Source organism: Hemiscyllium ocellatum, chromosome 13, assembly GCF_020745735.1.
Source record: "Hemiscyllium ocellatum isolate sHemOce1 chromosome 13, sHemOce1.pat.X.cur, whole genome shotgun sequence".
NCBI lineage: Eukaryota > Metazoa > Chordata > Chondrichthyes > Orectolobiformes > Hemiscylliidae > Hemiscyllium > Hemiscyllium ocellatum.
This window is the reverse complement of record NC_083413.1, coordinates 7285648-7301395: the sequence shown is the minus strand read 5'-3', so window position 1 is coordinate 7301395 and position 15748 is coordinate 7285648. Positions and strand designations below refer to the sequence as shown.

Sequence of the window (15748 nt, the reverse complement as noted above, 5' to 3'; positions counted from 1 at the left end):
TTGTCTGCGATTCAGATTTCAATTGCTGCCTGTTCAAACAGGTGTTTACACAGTGCCTGTCATGGGTACCAGGGAGGCCACCCTGGCTTCAAAACAGCTCGTACTCATTTCTGTTCCAGTTTTTTAAAAAACGCAGAATTAAAAAGTCAGGGTCCCAACCCAGGAATGAAATCAGATGCTTTGATTGGATTAGATTCCTTACAGTGTGGAAGCAGGCCCTTCAGCCCAACCAGTCCACGCCGACCCTCCGAAGAGTAACCCACCCCCCTCTGACTAATGCGCCTAACACTGGGCAATTTAGCCTGGCCAATTCGCCTGATCTGCACATCTTGTGGGATTGTGGGAGCACCTGGAGGAAACCCACACAGACACCGGGATAACGTGCAAACTTCACACATACAGTTGCCTGAGGCTGGGATTGAACCTGGGACCCTGACGCTGTGAGGCAGCAGTGTTAACCACTGAGCCACTGTACTGCCCAAAAGTGTTGGATTTGGTTGGAGGTTGTGATCCTGATGGGTGGTTTGAAATGTGTCCAGGTGTAACACAGGCATGTGAAAAAAGATTAGAAAGAGGAATTTTGTGAAGTTTTTCTGTGCTGTATAAAAGAAATATGAGGAAACTCTGAGGTATATATAATAATAGTGTACAAGATGATTAGGGGTTTAGATAGGGTTGACCATGAGAATCTTTTCCCACGTATTGAGTCAGCTATTACGAGGGGGCATAGCTTTAAATTAAGGGGTAGTAGGTATAGGACAGATGTTAGGGGTAGATTCTTTACTCAGCGAGGTGTGAGTTCATGGAATGCCCTGCCAGTAGCAGTGGTGGACTCTCCCTCTTTATGGGCATTTAAACGGGCATTGGATAGACATATGGAGGATAGTGGGCTAGTGTAGGTTAGGTGGGCTTGGATCGGCACAACATCGAGGGCCAAAGGGCCTGTACTGCACTGTATTTTTCTATGTTCTATGTTCTATTACTTTATGCAATTAAGTACCAGATAGACTTGGACATACTTCCTGAGACTATTAACTATTTTTCCACCACTATTTGTTTGAAGTTGCACTACTTTGACTCCTGTTGCCAAACAGACTCTATATTACTTTGATGCTGCCTTCACTGGGGTTAGCAAGATAGCTCTCCTTTTCTACACTGCTTTCACTGGTAGCTCCATGTGAAAATGAGGGCACTCTGTCCCTTTATGCTGTACATCGCACTCTCAGCCCGGTGTCAATGGAACTACTGATGAGGCTCCCTGTTATTCCCAAACTCTGGGCAGCATTGTCTGAGCTGGGTGATTGCCATGAATAGTTAATGATGCCAGCTTTGGAAAATGCCACAAAGTCAGCACATCTCACTGCTTCTTATTCCACGTTAGAAGCAGAGGGCATCATTAGTAGGTGTGTTGTGCGCGCACGCACACATATGGATAATCAATAACATGGAGATGAGCGTATTTGTGAAGAAAAACAATCCATAATCATACCAGTGTTTGTAAGGAGATTCATAATGATTTTGTTGTATTTTAATACTTTCTTTGCTACATATTTCATAATATTATGAATGCTTTCGTACTCTGAACTGAATTTTCATGATGAGTAAGGGGAGCATTGTGTACTCCCAATCATCAAAGCATAAAATACCTTGAAAAGGAAATGACAGACCACGTAAGATGGAAATCTTAGTTGGCGTCCTGATGGGGCTAACTCAGAAAATCTACTTAATACACACAGGGTGCCTGTCCCATACGTTTGGGTGCTGTGTGTGTGTGTGTCTGTGTAGGCACATGTATCCGTTATGAGCTGCACTGTTGTGTGTCTGTCTGAGGAATACCAAGCTGTTGCTGACATCAATGTGAATTGGTACCAGGCAACTGCAGCTACCCGCCTTTATGCTCCTGTGATGGGGTTTCAAGTGCATGAATGATTTTGGCTCAGTGAAAGCTCTGGCAGTCAGTACAGCAGCTGACAAAAGTGTCTGGAGCTGCAGCCAACTGAAGCAGGCACCGACGATAGTTTGCTGTTGTGATGGCCCAGTCCCAGATGATAATGACCACGACGAGTTAAAGCTGCAAACATTCACCTACACGCAGCGCCCTGTATTACTGTATCAGCACCTTCCACGGGATCCCATTTTTAAGAAAAGGCCCTTATTTGTTTGATATGGTGCTTTTTCACCCACAAGAGAATCTGGGGGACTGACCACCCTCTGTAATAGTTAGCTTTGTAAGTCGTGTACTTTGAAGTCACAGATATAATGCTCCATTAAAGGAAGGTGTCTTTTATTTCTTCCTTTAGGAATTGTTGCTGTGCTCTTCTGTGGAATCACACAAGCTCATTACACCTACAATAACCTTTCCGATGAAGGAAAGATGAGGACGAAGCAGGTAGGAACATCCAACAACAACAACTTGCATTTGCATGCTGCCTTTTAATGTGGTAAGTCATTCCATAGTGCTTCAGGAGCACTCTCAAAATGACTTAGCACTGATCCACATCAGGAGAAATTAGACGATCAAAATCTTAGTCTAAGCAGTAGGTATTACAGTGAGCAGAAAGGTTTCGGGAGGAAATCCAAACATGGGGATATGCTACCAGCGACCGAGGGGTTAAAATTGGAGGTGTTTAAGAATTGGAATGCTGAACTCCACTAATTTCAGTCATGATGTATATCTTTTGGGTGTCAGAAACAGACATAGACGCTTACCTGACTACTGCGTGGAACAAATGACTTGAAATAATCACAAGGGTGAACAGTAACGTTTGGGTGATTTGATGTCATGTTTTCAAAATGCCAAGCCTACTGCGTTCCAGCACCAAAAATGATCCTGGGGATGAAGGGCTTATCACATGAGGAGTGGTTGAGGTCTCTGGGTCCGTGCTTAATGGAGTTTAGAAGGATAAGGGAGGATCTGATTGAAACTTGCACAATACTGAGGGGCCTGGATAGAGTTGATGTGGAAAAGATGTTCTCATCAGTAGGAGAGATTAGAACCTGAGAGCACAGCCGCAGAGTGAAGGGAGATGAGGAGAATTTTTTTCAGACAGGATGGTGAATCTCATTCCCACAGAGGGCTGTGGTGGCCATGTCATTGAGGGAAGTCAGAGATAGGTTCTTGATTTGTAAGGAGATCAAAGGCTGAAACATAAGAACTTGGAGCAGGAGCAGGCTGTCTGACCCTTCGAGCCTGCTCCACTATTCAATATGATCATGGTTGATCTTTCCATGTCCTCAGCTCCACTTACCTGCCCTCTCACCATAACCTTTAATTCTTTCGCTGTTCAAACAGTTATCTATCTTAGCTTTAAACATGTTCAACGAGGAAGCCTCAACCAATTCCCTGGGAAGGGAATTCCATAGATTCACAACCCTCTGGGTGAAGACGTTCCTCCTCAATTCAGTCCTAAATCTGCTCCGTCTAATTTTGAGGCTATTACCTTTTGTCCTAGTTTCACCCACCAGTGGAAACATCCTCTCTACTTGTATCTTATCTATTCCCTTCATAATTTTATGTTTCTAGAACACCCCCCCCCCATTCGCCTAAATGCCAATGAATGTACAGGGAGAGAGCAGGAGAATGGATTTGAGAAACATGTCTGGTGTAATGGAGTGATGGTGCAGACCTGATGGACTGAAATAATCTAATTCTTCTTGTATATCTTAGAGCAATGTGAAGTTGCTGTTTCAATGTGTCTTGTGCCCTGGCCTGTTCTTGACAACCATTTGTCCTCCTGATGGTCTTGTTTAAAGGACAACTCAACAGGTTCACTGTCCCACCTCCCCCAAGTCAATTTAGGTGTCATGAACTTAGGACTGCCCACCTTTATCTTCAGTCTCTCTGTTCCTCTACTCCAGTTCAGAGGAGACGAGTTGCAGCATCGGTGATGCCTTTCACTGCTTGAGGAAGGAACTGCATTCCAGGCTGTATTTAGTGATGAGAGGGGACTGAGGAACTAGGAAGCAGTTTGGGAATGGAGTGGGGGCTGAGTTTCTGCCATTTTGCCTTTGCTACAATGATGGTTCCAATCAAAAGGATAACTAGCTATTCAAGACCTTCAATCACAATGCCTGTATCCTGGATACAGTCTCAGCAGACCTCTGTGGGAAATAATTCCACAGGTTCACTCCCCTCAGAAGAAATTCCACCTCAATTCCTGTGGTAAATGTGTGACCCCTTACTTTGAGATGATGCCTTTGGTCTTAGACTCTCTCATAAGGGGAAACATCTTTCTGTATCTACTCTGTCAAGTCCCCTGAGATTCTTATGTTCAATCAGGTCACCTCTCGTTCTTCTAACCAACAATGCTTATGCCCGAAATGTCGAATTTCCTGTTCCTTGGATGCTGCCTGACCTGCTGCGCTTTAACCAGCAACACATTTTCAGCTCTGATCTCCAGCATCTGCAGACCTCACTTTTTACAGGCCCATCCTATTCAACCTGACCTCATTAGACAGTCCACCCATTCATGGGATCAACCTAATGAGCCTTCTCTGGATTGCCTCCAATGCCAGGATATTGTCCCCTAAATAAGGAACCAAGTATGTTGTTTAAGACTAATGTTTACACCCAGTGCCCTTCCACCCTGTAAAAGTCGTGGCAGCAGCTTCTCAATGTTGGTAGGTGAGGTGGGGGTTGGGGTGAGGGGTTGGTGGAGGAGCTGGGGTTTGGGAGGTGAAGTGGAGGGTGAGGTGGGGGGGATTGGTGAGGGGAGGAGTTGGGGGTTGAAGGTGGAGCAGAGACGGGGGGGGATGAGGTGAGGGTTGATGGGGAGGAGCTGGGGTTTGGGGGACGAGCCGGGGGCTGGCAAGGTGAGGTGGAAGTTGTGGGATGAGCTGGTGGTTGCCGGGGAGGAGGGTTTGAGCTGGGAATGCAGCGGTGTGGTGGGGTTGGTGGTGAGCTGGGGAGCAGTTGGGGAGTGAGCTGGGGGATTTGGGGATGAGCTGAGATTGTGGGGGGACAGACTTGGGGTCATGGGTTGAGCTGGGAGTGAGGGTTGGGCTGGCTGTTTGGGGGGGAGGGGAGGAGAGATGAGGTTGGGAAACAAATTGAGATTCTTTGGCAACTAGTAAATTCCGTCTGGGATAGCCATTCTAATTGGCTATCCCGAAGTGAATTGCAAGTGACTGGATTCCAGTTTATGATTGCTGATTGTAAATTCATCAAAGTGAAAACAAATCTAAGTTTCATTGGTTCAAACTGTGAGGTAATACATTATAGGAAATGAGATGAACAATCTATAGAACTATGTGATGGTTTGGACAGAGTAGGGAGTATGATAAGCGTGGATTACATTGCTACAAGGCTTCGGATACAGCTGGAGGTTTCTATTGGTGTTTGGTCACCTCGATATATAACAGACATTTGAAGTACACAGCGTAGTTTCATTGAAGTGAAACCATCACAAGGAAGATGGATCTTTGTGTCATTTTGTTCCATTGGAGCAGGGAAGATTAAGACCATAAGACACAGGAGCAGAAATTAGGCCATTCAGCCCATCGAGTCTGCTCCGCCATTTAATCATGGATGATAAGTTTCTCAACCCCATTCTCCCGCTTTCTCCCCATAACCCTTGGTCCCCTTGACAGTCAAGAACCTATCTATCTCAGTCTTAAATATACCCAATGCCCTGGCCTCCACAGCCTTCTGTGGCAGTGAGTTCCATAGATTCCCCACTCTCTGGCTGAAGAAGTTTCTCCTTATCTCTGTTCTAAAAGGATCTTCCCGTTACTCTAAGGCTGTGCCCTCTGGTCCTAGTCTTTCCTACCAAAGGAAGCATCTTCTTAACATCCACTCTGTCCAAGCCGTAGTGTTCTGCATATTTCAATTAAATCCCTCCTCATCCTTTTAAACTCTCTCAAATTTAAACACAGAGTCCTCAAGCATTTCACATACGTTAAGCTTTTCATTCCTGGGACAATTCTCGTGAACCTCCTCTGAAAATGCTCCAAGGCCAGTACATCCTACCTGAGATATGGGGCCCATTGTGATTTAGCAAAGACCTTTAATATTCCCAGAAGTTTTGTAAAGGAGAATAAGGAAAGACTAATTCCTTCGGTTGCAGGGTCAATGGTAAGGGTTATGAATTGAACCGTTGTCAGCAGAAGACTCCAGGTTAAGATTTAAAAAATTAATTTACAGAAATCTGCCACCATTGTACCTTTATTCATTCATAAGAAGAGGTTATCACTGACCAACCCAGCACTTATTGCCCATCCCTAATTGCCCAGAGGGCAGTTAAGAGTCAACCACATTGCTGTGGATCTGGAGTCACATGTAGGCCAGATTGGGTTAGGATGGCAGTTTCCTTCCCTAAAGGACATGAGTGAACCAGATGGGGTTTTCCTGACAATCGGCTATGGATTCATGGGCATCATTCGACTTTTAATTCCATTTTGAAAAAAATTCTATTCAAATTCCACCATCTGCTGTAATGGAATTCAGGCCCAAGTCCCCAGAACGTTATCTGAGTCTCTGGATTAACAGTCCAGCAATAATACCAATTGGCCATCACCACCTTCCTCTTCTGAGGGAAAACTGGGGCCCATATTAGAGACAGTCTGAGTTTCTTGACAGAAGTTGGAGAAGGAGACCAGATTTGAAATAAACTTTATTATTGTTTTCTCCCCTGTCAATACACTGGTATTTTTAGCAAAGGTTCTGGACTCCGAATTAGAGGCACAATGCCAGACAATCAATTTATATCCATGGGAATCTCTCTTCCCATTGCTTCTTCCATTGTGCTCATGACAATAGTAAAGGCCCAGCAGGTGAGATTTAGTCTGGACAAGTGTGAAGTGATGCACTCTGGGAGGGCTCATTAATAAATGGCATCATTCTGAAATTTGAAGATGAACAGAGAGCTCTTGAGGTCCTTTGCCATACATTTTGACAGGGCAAGTTGATATTGGTTAAAAAGTGTATTATAGAGTTTATAAACAGAAGGTCAGGATTTTTATGAAATGAAGAAATCATGTTAGAACTTGTATATTATATCTGTTGTCCCCCTGTGTGGTCAAGACTCTCTCGATCTCTGCCTTAAAAATATCTAATGGCCCTATTTGTCCTGCTCTCTGGCAGTAAAAAATGAGGTCTGCAGATGCTGGAGATCACAGCTGAAAATGTGTTGCTAGTTAAAGAACAGCAGGTCAGGCAGCATCTCAGGAATAGGGAATTCGACGTTTCGAGCATAAGCCTGATTCCTGAGATGCTGCCTGACCTGCTGTGCTTTAACCAGCAACACATTTTCAGCTGCTCTCTGGCAGAGCGATTTCCACCAATTCTCAACCGTAGGGAGGCATGTGGCTCAGTGCTGCCTCCCAGCACCAATTCCACCCCCCCGATGACTGTCTGTGTGGAGTTTGTGTATTCTCCTCATGTCTGCATGGGTTTCCTCCGGGTGCTTCGACTTCCTCCCACAGTCCAAAGATGTGCAGGTCAGGTCGATTAGCCAAGGGCAATGCAGGGCTACAGCGATAGGTGAGGGAGATGGGTCTGGGTGGAATGTTGTTCAGAGGGTTTGTGTCATCCCGATGGGCTGAATGGCCTGCTTCCACATTTTAGGGACCCTATGGTTTTGAGAGAAACCATTTACCTCTTCACCACCTTCACTCATTTTCAAAATTTCATCCTCTAGTTCCAGTCTCCAAACTCTTTCACTGCTCAATTTATTTTCAAAACGTCAGTGCAGTCAGTATTTTCAGTGACTGACTTCTGTTGTCTGTGTGCAATCTCTATGGTTCTTTGATCTGCAGCTGTTGGATTGCCTCAGTCTGAGTGAAAACAGTCTGTTCATTTCCCTGACTCTGTGATAACACAGGAAACCTGACTGGAAAGCAGCACTGTTTATTGTCGAACACCAGAATACAGCCATTGCTCGTGGTGTACATAGGCTTGACCCAGCCGAGGACGGACAGTTCTTCAGACCCATTGCCGTTTTAAAATTTATTCATGGGATGGATTCATCAGTGGCCAGCATTTATTGCCTCAATGGCCAGAGGGTGGTTAAGAGTCAGCCACATTGCTGTGGGTCTGGAGTTCCATGTCGGCCAGACTGGGTAAGGATGGCAGTTTCCTTCCCAGAAGGGGTTGGTGATGATTCACCACGGCAGATTTGCCGCTGATGATTAGCCACTGCCAGTTCTCCACCAGCGTTTCTCCTCTGGGGTCATTTGACCTCTGGAGACTATTTGCCACCAGAAATACATATATGTGTACTGATTGTTCTCCCTCCCGCCTACTTCTCAGTCCCCTTTATTTATACAACAACATACTACGTATTGATTAAAAAAAAGGTAAAATAAGTATCATTTTATTAGTTGATATATAAAATGAGTTGCAAACTTTAACCAGAAAAAGGAAATATATTTTAACAATCTTTATAATGGCAGTAAAATCTCACATTAATATTAAACAATGAAATTTTAGTTCATTTGATAGTTATGCGCTATTTCTCTAAAATATTCCAAATAATTACTTTCACCGTATTCAAGAACAAGTTTGTTTTATTCTATCATCAGCGTCTCAATTTATTTTTTAGCTTTATTTTTAATCACGGTGCCACTCTTGGTGTGGATCCGTCCATTACATCGGCCCCTTTGTTCACATCACCAAAACTTAATACTTGACTCAGAGGTAGGGACACTGCCACCGTACCCCACAGATTCCTTTGCAACTGCTTTATGTTTATTCTCTTAAGTAAAGGCTTTTGCCCGAAACGTCGAGTTTCCTGTTCCTTGGATGCTGCCTGACCTGCTGCACTTTAACCAGCAACACATTTTCAGTTCTATTCTCTTAACACAACCGAACATTTTCTCACCATCACCAAGTCACTGCAACATTTTCATATTTTTGTTTTTAAACTGTTAGCTACCATCAGTAATCACTCATTTAGCCAATTCGATAATAGCATGCAGTGGCCATTTCAATGCAAGCCACCAAAAGGGAGTGGGGATGGGGATAGGGGTAGGGAGAGCAGGAAGAGAATAAATCTAATCCCCTATGGTGCCCACCTCTCTCTCAAGACATTGAGAGCATTGGTGGGTACTGTCTGCTCCTTCTCCAATGCCACCCAGGCACAGACATAACCACGGAAAAGGGGTCATCTTTAATTCTTACTTCTATCTGTTGTTCACCCATTCAGAGATATTATCACACACCTCTGGAGCAGCTGAGACTTGACCCAGGCCTCCAAGTCCTGGGGTAGGGACACTCCAACTGCCCCACAAGAGAGCCCTAAATGAAAGACGTAGGTGTTTTCTAATTAATCTTTTCAGTCAAAAGTCACACAACACCAGGTTATAGTCCAATAGGTTTATTTGAAATCACAAGCTTTCGGAGCGCTGGCCCTTCGTCAGGGGAAGTGGAGGGAAGCTCGCAGGCACCAAATCTGTAGGCGGAGAGATAACGATAATATAATTAAGAGTGGCAACAGATAAGTACAAATCGTGCAAGTGGAGTGCCTGTGCACTTCCCTGTCGAAGGAGCAGCGCTCCGAAAGCTTGTGATTTCAAATAAACCTGTTGGACTATAACCTGATGCTGTGAGACTTCTGGCCGAAAAGAAAATCTCTCATTTAGGGCTCTCTTGTGGGGCAGTGGTAGTGTCCCCAGAGGTGTGTAATAACATCTCTGAATGCTGGTCCAACACCAACACTTCCACAGTCTTTTTCAGAGATGTTAGATTAGATTAGATTAGATTACTTACAGTGTGGAAACAGGCCCTTCGGCCCAACAAGTCCACACCGACCCGCCGAAGCGAAACCCACCCATTCCCCTACATTCCCTACATTTACCCCTTACCTAACAATACGGGCAATTTAGCATGGCCAATTCACCTGACCCGCACATCTTTGGACTGTGGGAGGAAACCGGAGCACCCGGAAGAAACCCACGCAGACACGGGGAGAATGTGCAAACTCCACACAGTCAGTCGCCTGAGTCGGGAAATGAACCCGGGTCTCTGGCGCTGTGAGGCAGCAGTGCTAACCACTGTGCCACCGTCCCGCCCACTATTACGTATCTCTGGGGTAAGTGGGATTTGAACCTGCGCCTCCCAATCTAAGAGGTAGGGACAATACCCCTGAGCCACAGGAGTGATGAGGTCAGGCTGGGTGGGCCGTGGCCTGTTACCACGGGAACCTGTACCCAACAAGCTCCACGAGGTGGTTAATGATTGACTGGGCATTGTCGGGATCATCACAGACACCAGTGCCCCTTGTGGTTTCTGTTGTCACATGAGTAGCTGAGTGAGGAAGCAGCAACACTGAGGTGCAGCCCATTCAGGAAGTGCACAGCCAGCAGGATGCAATGATGAGTTTGCGGTTTTTGAAGTCACAAGCTATTTTAGAAACCAAATGTGGAGCTCAGTGGGGATATCTTGGTTTCATCTTTACTCTTCAATGTTTTTATTGATGAGAAAAAGTCCTGTCTGAACTGAGCCATGCTGAAGATTCAGATTGCAGAGTCTCATGCACTTAGTGTAATGATTCTATTTGGATCCATTTTAGGGCAGTGTATGCTATGTGGTTGCCACAGCAACAGGCCATATTTTTTGTTGTTAGTGGAATAAAGTAAATTGTTTACTGAAACTAGTGTGAACTATGGGATATTTCTGTGCACCGCTCAAAGCCTTTCAGATTGGTGTTGACTTGGTGTTTTTCTCTCTTGTGTTCACTGTGAAGCAGATTGTCACAATTTCACTTACCTATTGGGTGTTTACAGTTGTCAGCAGGAAGGTTTCCCACCCTGTTCATGCCCGCTGTAACTGAGCGCAGTCATAAGTGGGATTATGTTTGATAACAACCGTCTCCCTTGTCCTCACTGCAGGGAACACCACCAAAGCCAAACTGTAGTGTGCCTCGATGTTACAATGGAATTCCATTCCAATCATTGCTCCTTGCTTCATTCATTCTTGATATTAGATTCGATTCCCTACAGTGTGGAAACAGGCCCTTCAACCCAACCAGTCCACACTGACCCTCCAAATAATAACCCACTCAGACCCATTTCTCTCTGACTAATGTGCCTAACACTGTGGGCAATTCACCTGACCTGCACCTGACCTGGCCAATTCACCTGACCTGCACATGTTTGGATTGTGGGAAGAAACTGGAACACCCAGAGGAAACCCACGGAGAATGTCCAAACTCCGCCCAGACAGTCGCCCGAGGCTGGAATTGAACCTGGGTCACTGGTGCTGTGAGGCTGCAGTGCCATCCACTCTCTGTGTAAAGAACCTACCTCTGACATCTCCCCTAGACTGTCCTCCAATCACCTTAAAATTATGTCCCCTCAAGATAGCCATTTCCACCCTGGGAAAAAGTCTCTCTCTCTGTCCTCAAGAAGATGGTGGTCTTGATGAATAACTGCAGTCTCGATGTTTCAGGTCATAAATATAGAAGGCCCATTGAAACAACAGCACTGCACTAAATAGAACTTACATTCTTTCCTTTTTGTGGGGTGGGTCTCCATGATACTAACTGGTCAAAGCACAGCAGGCCAGGCAGCATCTCAGGAACAGAGAATTCGACGTTTCGAGCATAAGCCCTTCATCAGGAATAAGAGAGAGAGAGAGCCAAGCAGGCTAAGATAAAGGGTAGGGAGGAGGGACTAGGGGGAGGGGTGATGGAGGTGGGATAGGTGGAAGGAGGTCAAGGTGAGGGTGATAGGCCGGAGTGGGGTGGGGACGGAGAGGTCAGGAAGAGGATTGCAGGTTAGGAGGGCGGTGCTGAGTTGAGGGAACCGACTGAGACAAGGTGGGGGGAGGGGAAATGAGGAAACTGGAGAAATCTGAATTCATACCTTGTGGTTGGAGGGTTCCCAGGCGGAAGATGAGGCGCTCCTCCTCCAGCCGTCGTGTTGTTGTGTTCTGCCGGTGGAGGAGTCCAAGGACCTGCATGTCCTCGGTGGAGTGGGAGGGAGAGTTAAAGTGTTGAGCCACGGGGTGATTGGGTTGGTTGGTTCGGGCGGCCCGGAGGTGTTCTCTGAAGCGTTCCGCAAGTAAGCGGCCTGTTTCACCAATATAGAGGAGGCCACATCGGGTGCAGTGGATGCAATAGATGATGTGTGTGGAGGTACAGGTGAACTTGTGGCGGATATGGAAGGATCCCTTGGGGCCTTGGAGGGAAGTGAGTGTGGAGGTGTGGGCGCAAGTTTTACATTTCCTGCGGTTGCAGGGGAAGGTGCCGGGGTGGAGGTTGGGTTGGTGGGGGGTGTGGATCTGACAAGGGAGTCACGAAGGGAGTGGTCCTTGCGGAACGCTGATAGGGGAGGGGAGGGAAATATATCCTTGGTGGTGGGGTCCGTTTGGAGGTGGCGGAAATGGCGGCGGATGATACGTTGTATGCGGAGGTTGGTGGGGTGGTAGGTGAGAACCAGTGGGGTTCTGTCTTGGTGGCGGTTGGAGGAGCGGGAAGTGGAGGAGATGCGGTGGAGGGCATCGTCGATCACGTCTGGGGGGAATCTGCGGTCCTTGAAGAAGGAGGCCATCTGGGCTGTGCGGTGTTGGAATTGGTCCTCCTGGGAGCAGATGCGGCGGAGACGAAGGAATTGGGAATATGGGATGGCATTTTTACAGGGGGCAGGGTGGGAGGAGGTGTAGTCCAGGTAGCTGTGGGAGTCAGTCGGTTTATAATAGATGTCTGTGTTGAGTCGGTCACCCGAGATAGAAATGGAGAGGTCTAGGAAGGGGAGGGAGGAGTCTGAGATGGTCCAGGTGAATTTCAGGTCGGGATGGAAGGTGTTAGTAAAGTTGATGAACTGTTCAACCTCCTCGTGGGAGCACGAGGCAGCGCCGATACAGTCATCGATGTAGCGGAGGAAAAGGTGGGGGGTGGTGCCAGTGTAGTTGCGGAAGATGGACTGTTCCACGCCGCCATTTCCGCCACCTCCAAACGGACCCCACCACCAAGGATATATTTCCCTCCCCTCCCCTATCAGCGTTCCGCAAGGACCACTCCCTTCGTGACTCCCTCGTCAGATCCACACCCCCCACCAACCCAACCTCCACCCCCGGCACCTTCCCCTGCAACCGCAGGAAATGTAAAACTTGCGCCCACACCTCCACACTCACTTCCCTCCAAGGCCCCAAGGGATCCTTCCATATCCGCCACAAGTTCACCTGTACCTCCACACACATCATCTATTGCATCCGCTGCACCCGATGTGGCCTCCTCTATATTGGTGAAACAGGCCGCTTACTTGCGGAACGCTTCAGAGAACACCTCCGGGCCGCCCGAACCAACCAACCCAATCACCCCGTGGCTCAACACTTTAACTCTCCCTCCCACTCCACCGAGGACATGCAGGTCCTTGGACTCCTCCACCGGCAGAACACAACAACACGACGGCTGGAGGAGGAGCGCCTCATCTTCCGCCTGGGAACCCTCCAACCACAAGGTATGAATTCAGATTTCTCCAGTTTCCTCATTTCCCCTCCCCCCACCTTGTCTCAGTCGGTTCCCTCAACTCAGCACCGCCCTCCTAACCTGCAATCCTCTTCCTGACCTCTCCGCCCCCACCCCACTCCGGCCTATCACCCTCACCTTGACCTCCTTCCACCTATCCCACCTCCATCGCCCCTCCCCCTAGTCCCTCCTCCCTACCCTTTATCTTAGCCTGCTTGGCTCTCTCTCTCTCTTATTCCTGATGAAGGGCTTATGCTCGAAACGTCGAATTCTCTGTTCCTGAGATGCTGCCTGGCCTGCTGTGCTTTGACCAGCAACACATTTGCAGCTGTGATCTCCAGCATCTGCAGACCTCATTTTTTACTCCATGATACTAAGTAAAGGTAGATTAGGCAGTGTGTCCAATTGCCCCCACATCCCTTCCTATCATTTAGAATTCTCCACTAGGACAACTAAAGAGGTGAAGTTGTTGTACTCCCAGTGGGCTACACCCTCAGTAGAGAGAGACGATTGGTGCTGGTGTAAACTGGGGGTCACCATGCCTCAGGGGCAAAGGGAGAGGTTGAGAAGGAGAGTCCCTCTCAGTAACCTGAGCTGGTGTGGGAATTGGACCCAAGCTGGTGACACACCTTGCATTGCAAACAAGCTATCCAGCCAACTGAGCTAACTGACACCTCTAGGATAAGGCTATGCACACAACAACACTGTTCAGTTAATAAAATTTAGCTTTCCATTGGAGCAGTTGAAATGCCTCAATAATTCATGTCTATATATACAACCTATCTGCTATTCATGTAGTTATACTCATTCATGGGACTCTTTGATATTGGCTAGGTCAGTAGAACATAGAACAGTACAGTACAGGCCCTTCGGCCCTCTGTTGTGCCAACCTTTTATCCTACTCTAAGATCACACTAACCTACATACCCTTTATATTACTATCTTTTATGTGCCTGAGTTGCTTACATGTCCCTAATGTATCTGATTGTACTACAACTGCTGGCAGTGCATTCCATGCACCAACCACTCTCTGTGTAAAGAACCTACCTCTGACATCTCCCCTCGACCATCCTCCAATCACCTTAAAATTATGTCCCCTCGAGATAGCCATTTCGACCCTGGGAAAAAGTCTCTCGCTCTCCATTCTATCTATGCCCTTCGTCATCTTGTACACCTCTATTAAGTCACTTCTCATCATCCTTCACTTCAATGAGAAAATCCCTAGCCTCCCTCAACCTTTCTTCATAAGACATGCCCTCCAGTCCAGCCAGCATCCTGGTAACTCTCCTCTGCACCCTCTTCAAAGCTTCCATATCTTTCCTATAATGAGACGACCAGAACTGAACACAATCTTCCAAGTGTGACCTAACCAGCGCTTTATTGAGCTACAGCATAACCTCATGGCCCTTAAACTCCATCCCTCTGCTAATCAAAGCCAACACATCATACACCTTCTTAACAACCCTATCAACTTGGGTGGCATCTTTGAGGAATCTATGGACATGGACCCCAAGATCTCTCTGTTCCTCCACACTGTCTGGAGAGCAGTTCCACATTTTTGTGGGCCTGGAGTCACATGTAGTCCAGATCAGGTACGGATGAACTGAAGGACATTGGTGAACTGCATAGGTTTTTACAACATTTGACAGCAATTACCTGATTGCCATTAGATTTATTACAGGTTTTATTGAATTCAAATCTCCTCATGGTGAGATTCAAACCCATGTCCCCAGAACTTTAGCCTGGAGGTTCTGGAATGCTACTCCCATGACATTACCACTATGCTACTGCCTCCCCTGTGCACCTGATCAGCAGATGCTCATCTGGAATGATAATCCAGCCATTATATATGGAGCAGGGAAACAGGGAGCAGATGGAGTTCTTCTGGTTTTCCATACAGCAGCCCTGAAATGGATTTGAACTGGGATCAGGGAAGTAAGTGAGCAAATCACTCCACTGATCCATTTATTTTCATCTGAGTTGGAAATCATTTCTGCAAAGTCATCTCCTGCTCCTGTTTCTGATGGAACTTCAGTCGTATGCTAGATTTCTGCAAAAGGCTGTGTCGCTTAACGTGTTGGTTTTGAGGTTGCTGCCTGATGGGGGGGGGGGACACTTCCCCATAGCTGGGGGATAGAGGTGTCTGCTTTATTTTTATTACCTTGAATGTTACTGTCACTCTTGGAAGACAGCACAGCCGCTGAAAGTGACAGCAAAAGCTGCCTCGCCCTGTTGTGTGTAACATTTCCAACATCAGTGCCTCTTCATTTTTAAAACCGCTGGTATCAATGCCGATCCAAGTGAGTTAATACTAGCACTGCCCTGCTTCCTCTATATCATTC

General features: G+C 46.8%; 1 protein-coding gene across 1 annotated transcript in view; it reads left to right on the top strand.

Annotated features, from left to right (window-relative positions):
• Window positions 1–15748, top strand: part of LOC132821767 (sodium/hydrogen exchanger 9-like) — a 488707-nt gene that overhangs the window by 198730 nt on the left and 274229 nt on the right. Inside the window, exon 9 of the mRNA XM_060834524.1 lies at window positions 2301–2389. Within this exon, the coding sequence (XP_060690507.1) occupies window positions 2301–2389 (89 nt within the window). The remainder of the gene's footprint in view (window positions 1–2300; window positions 2390–15748) is intronic.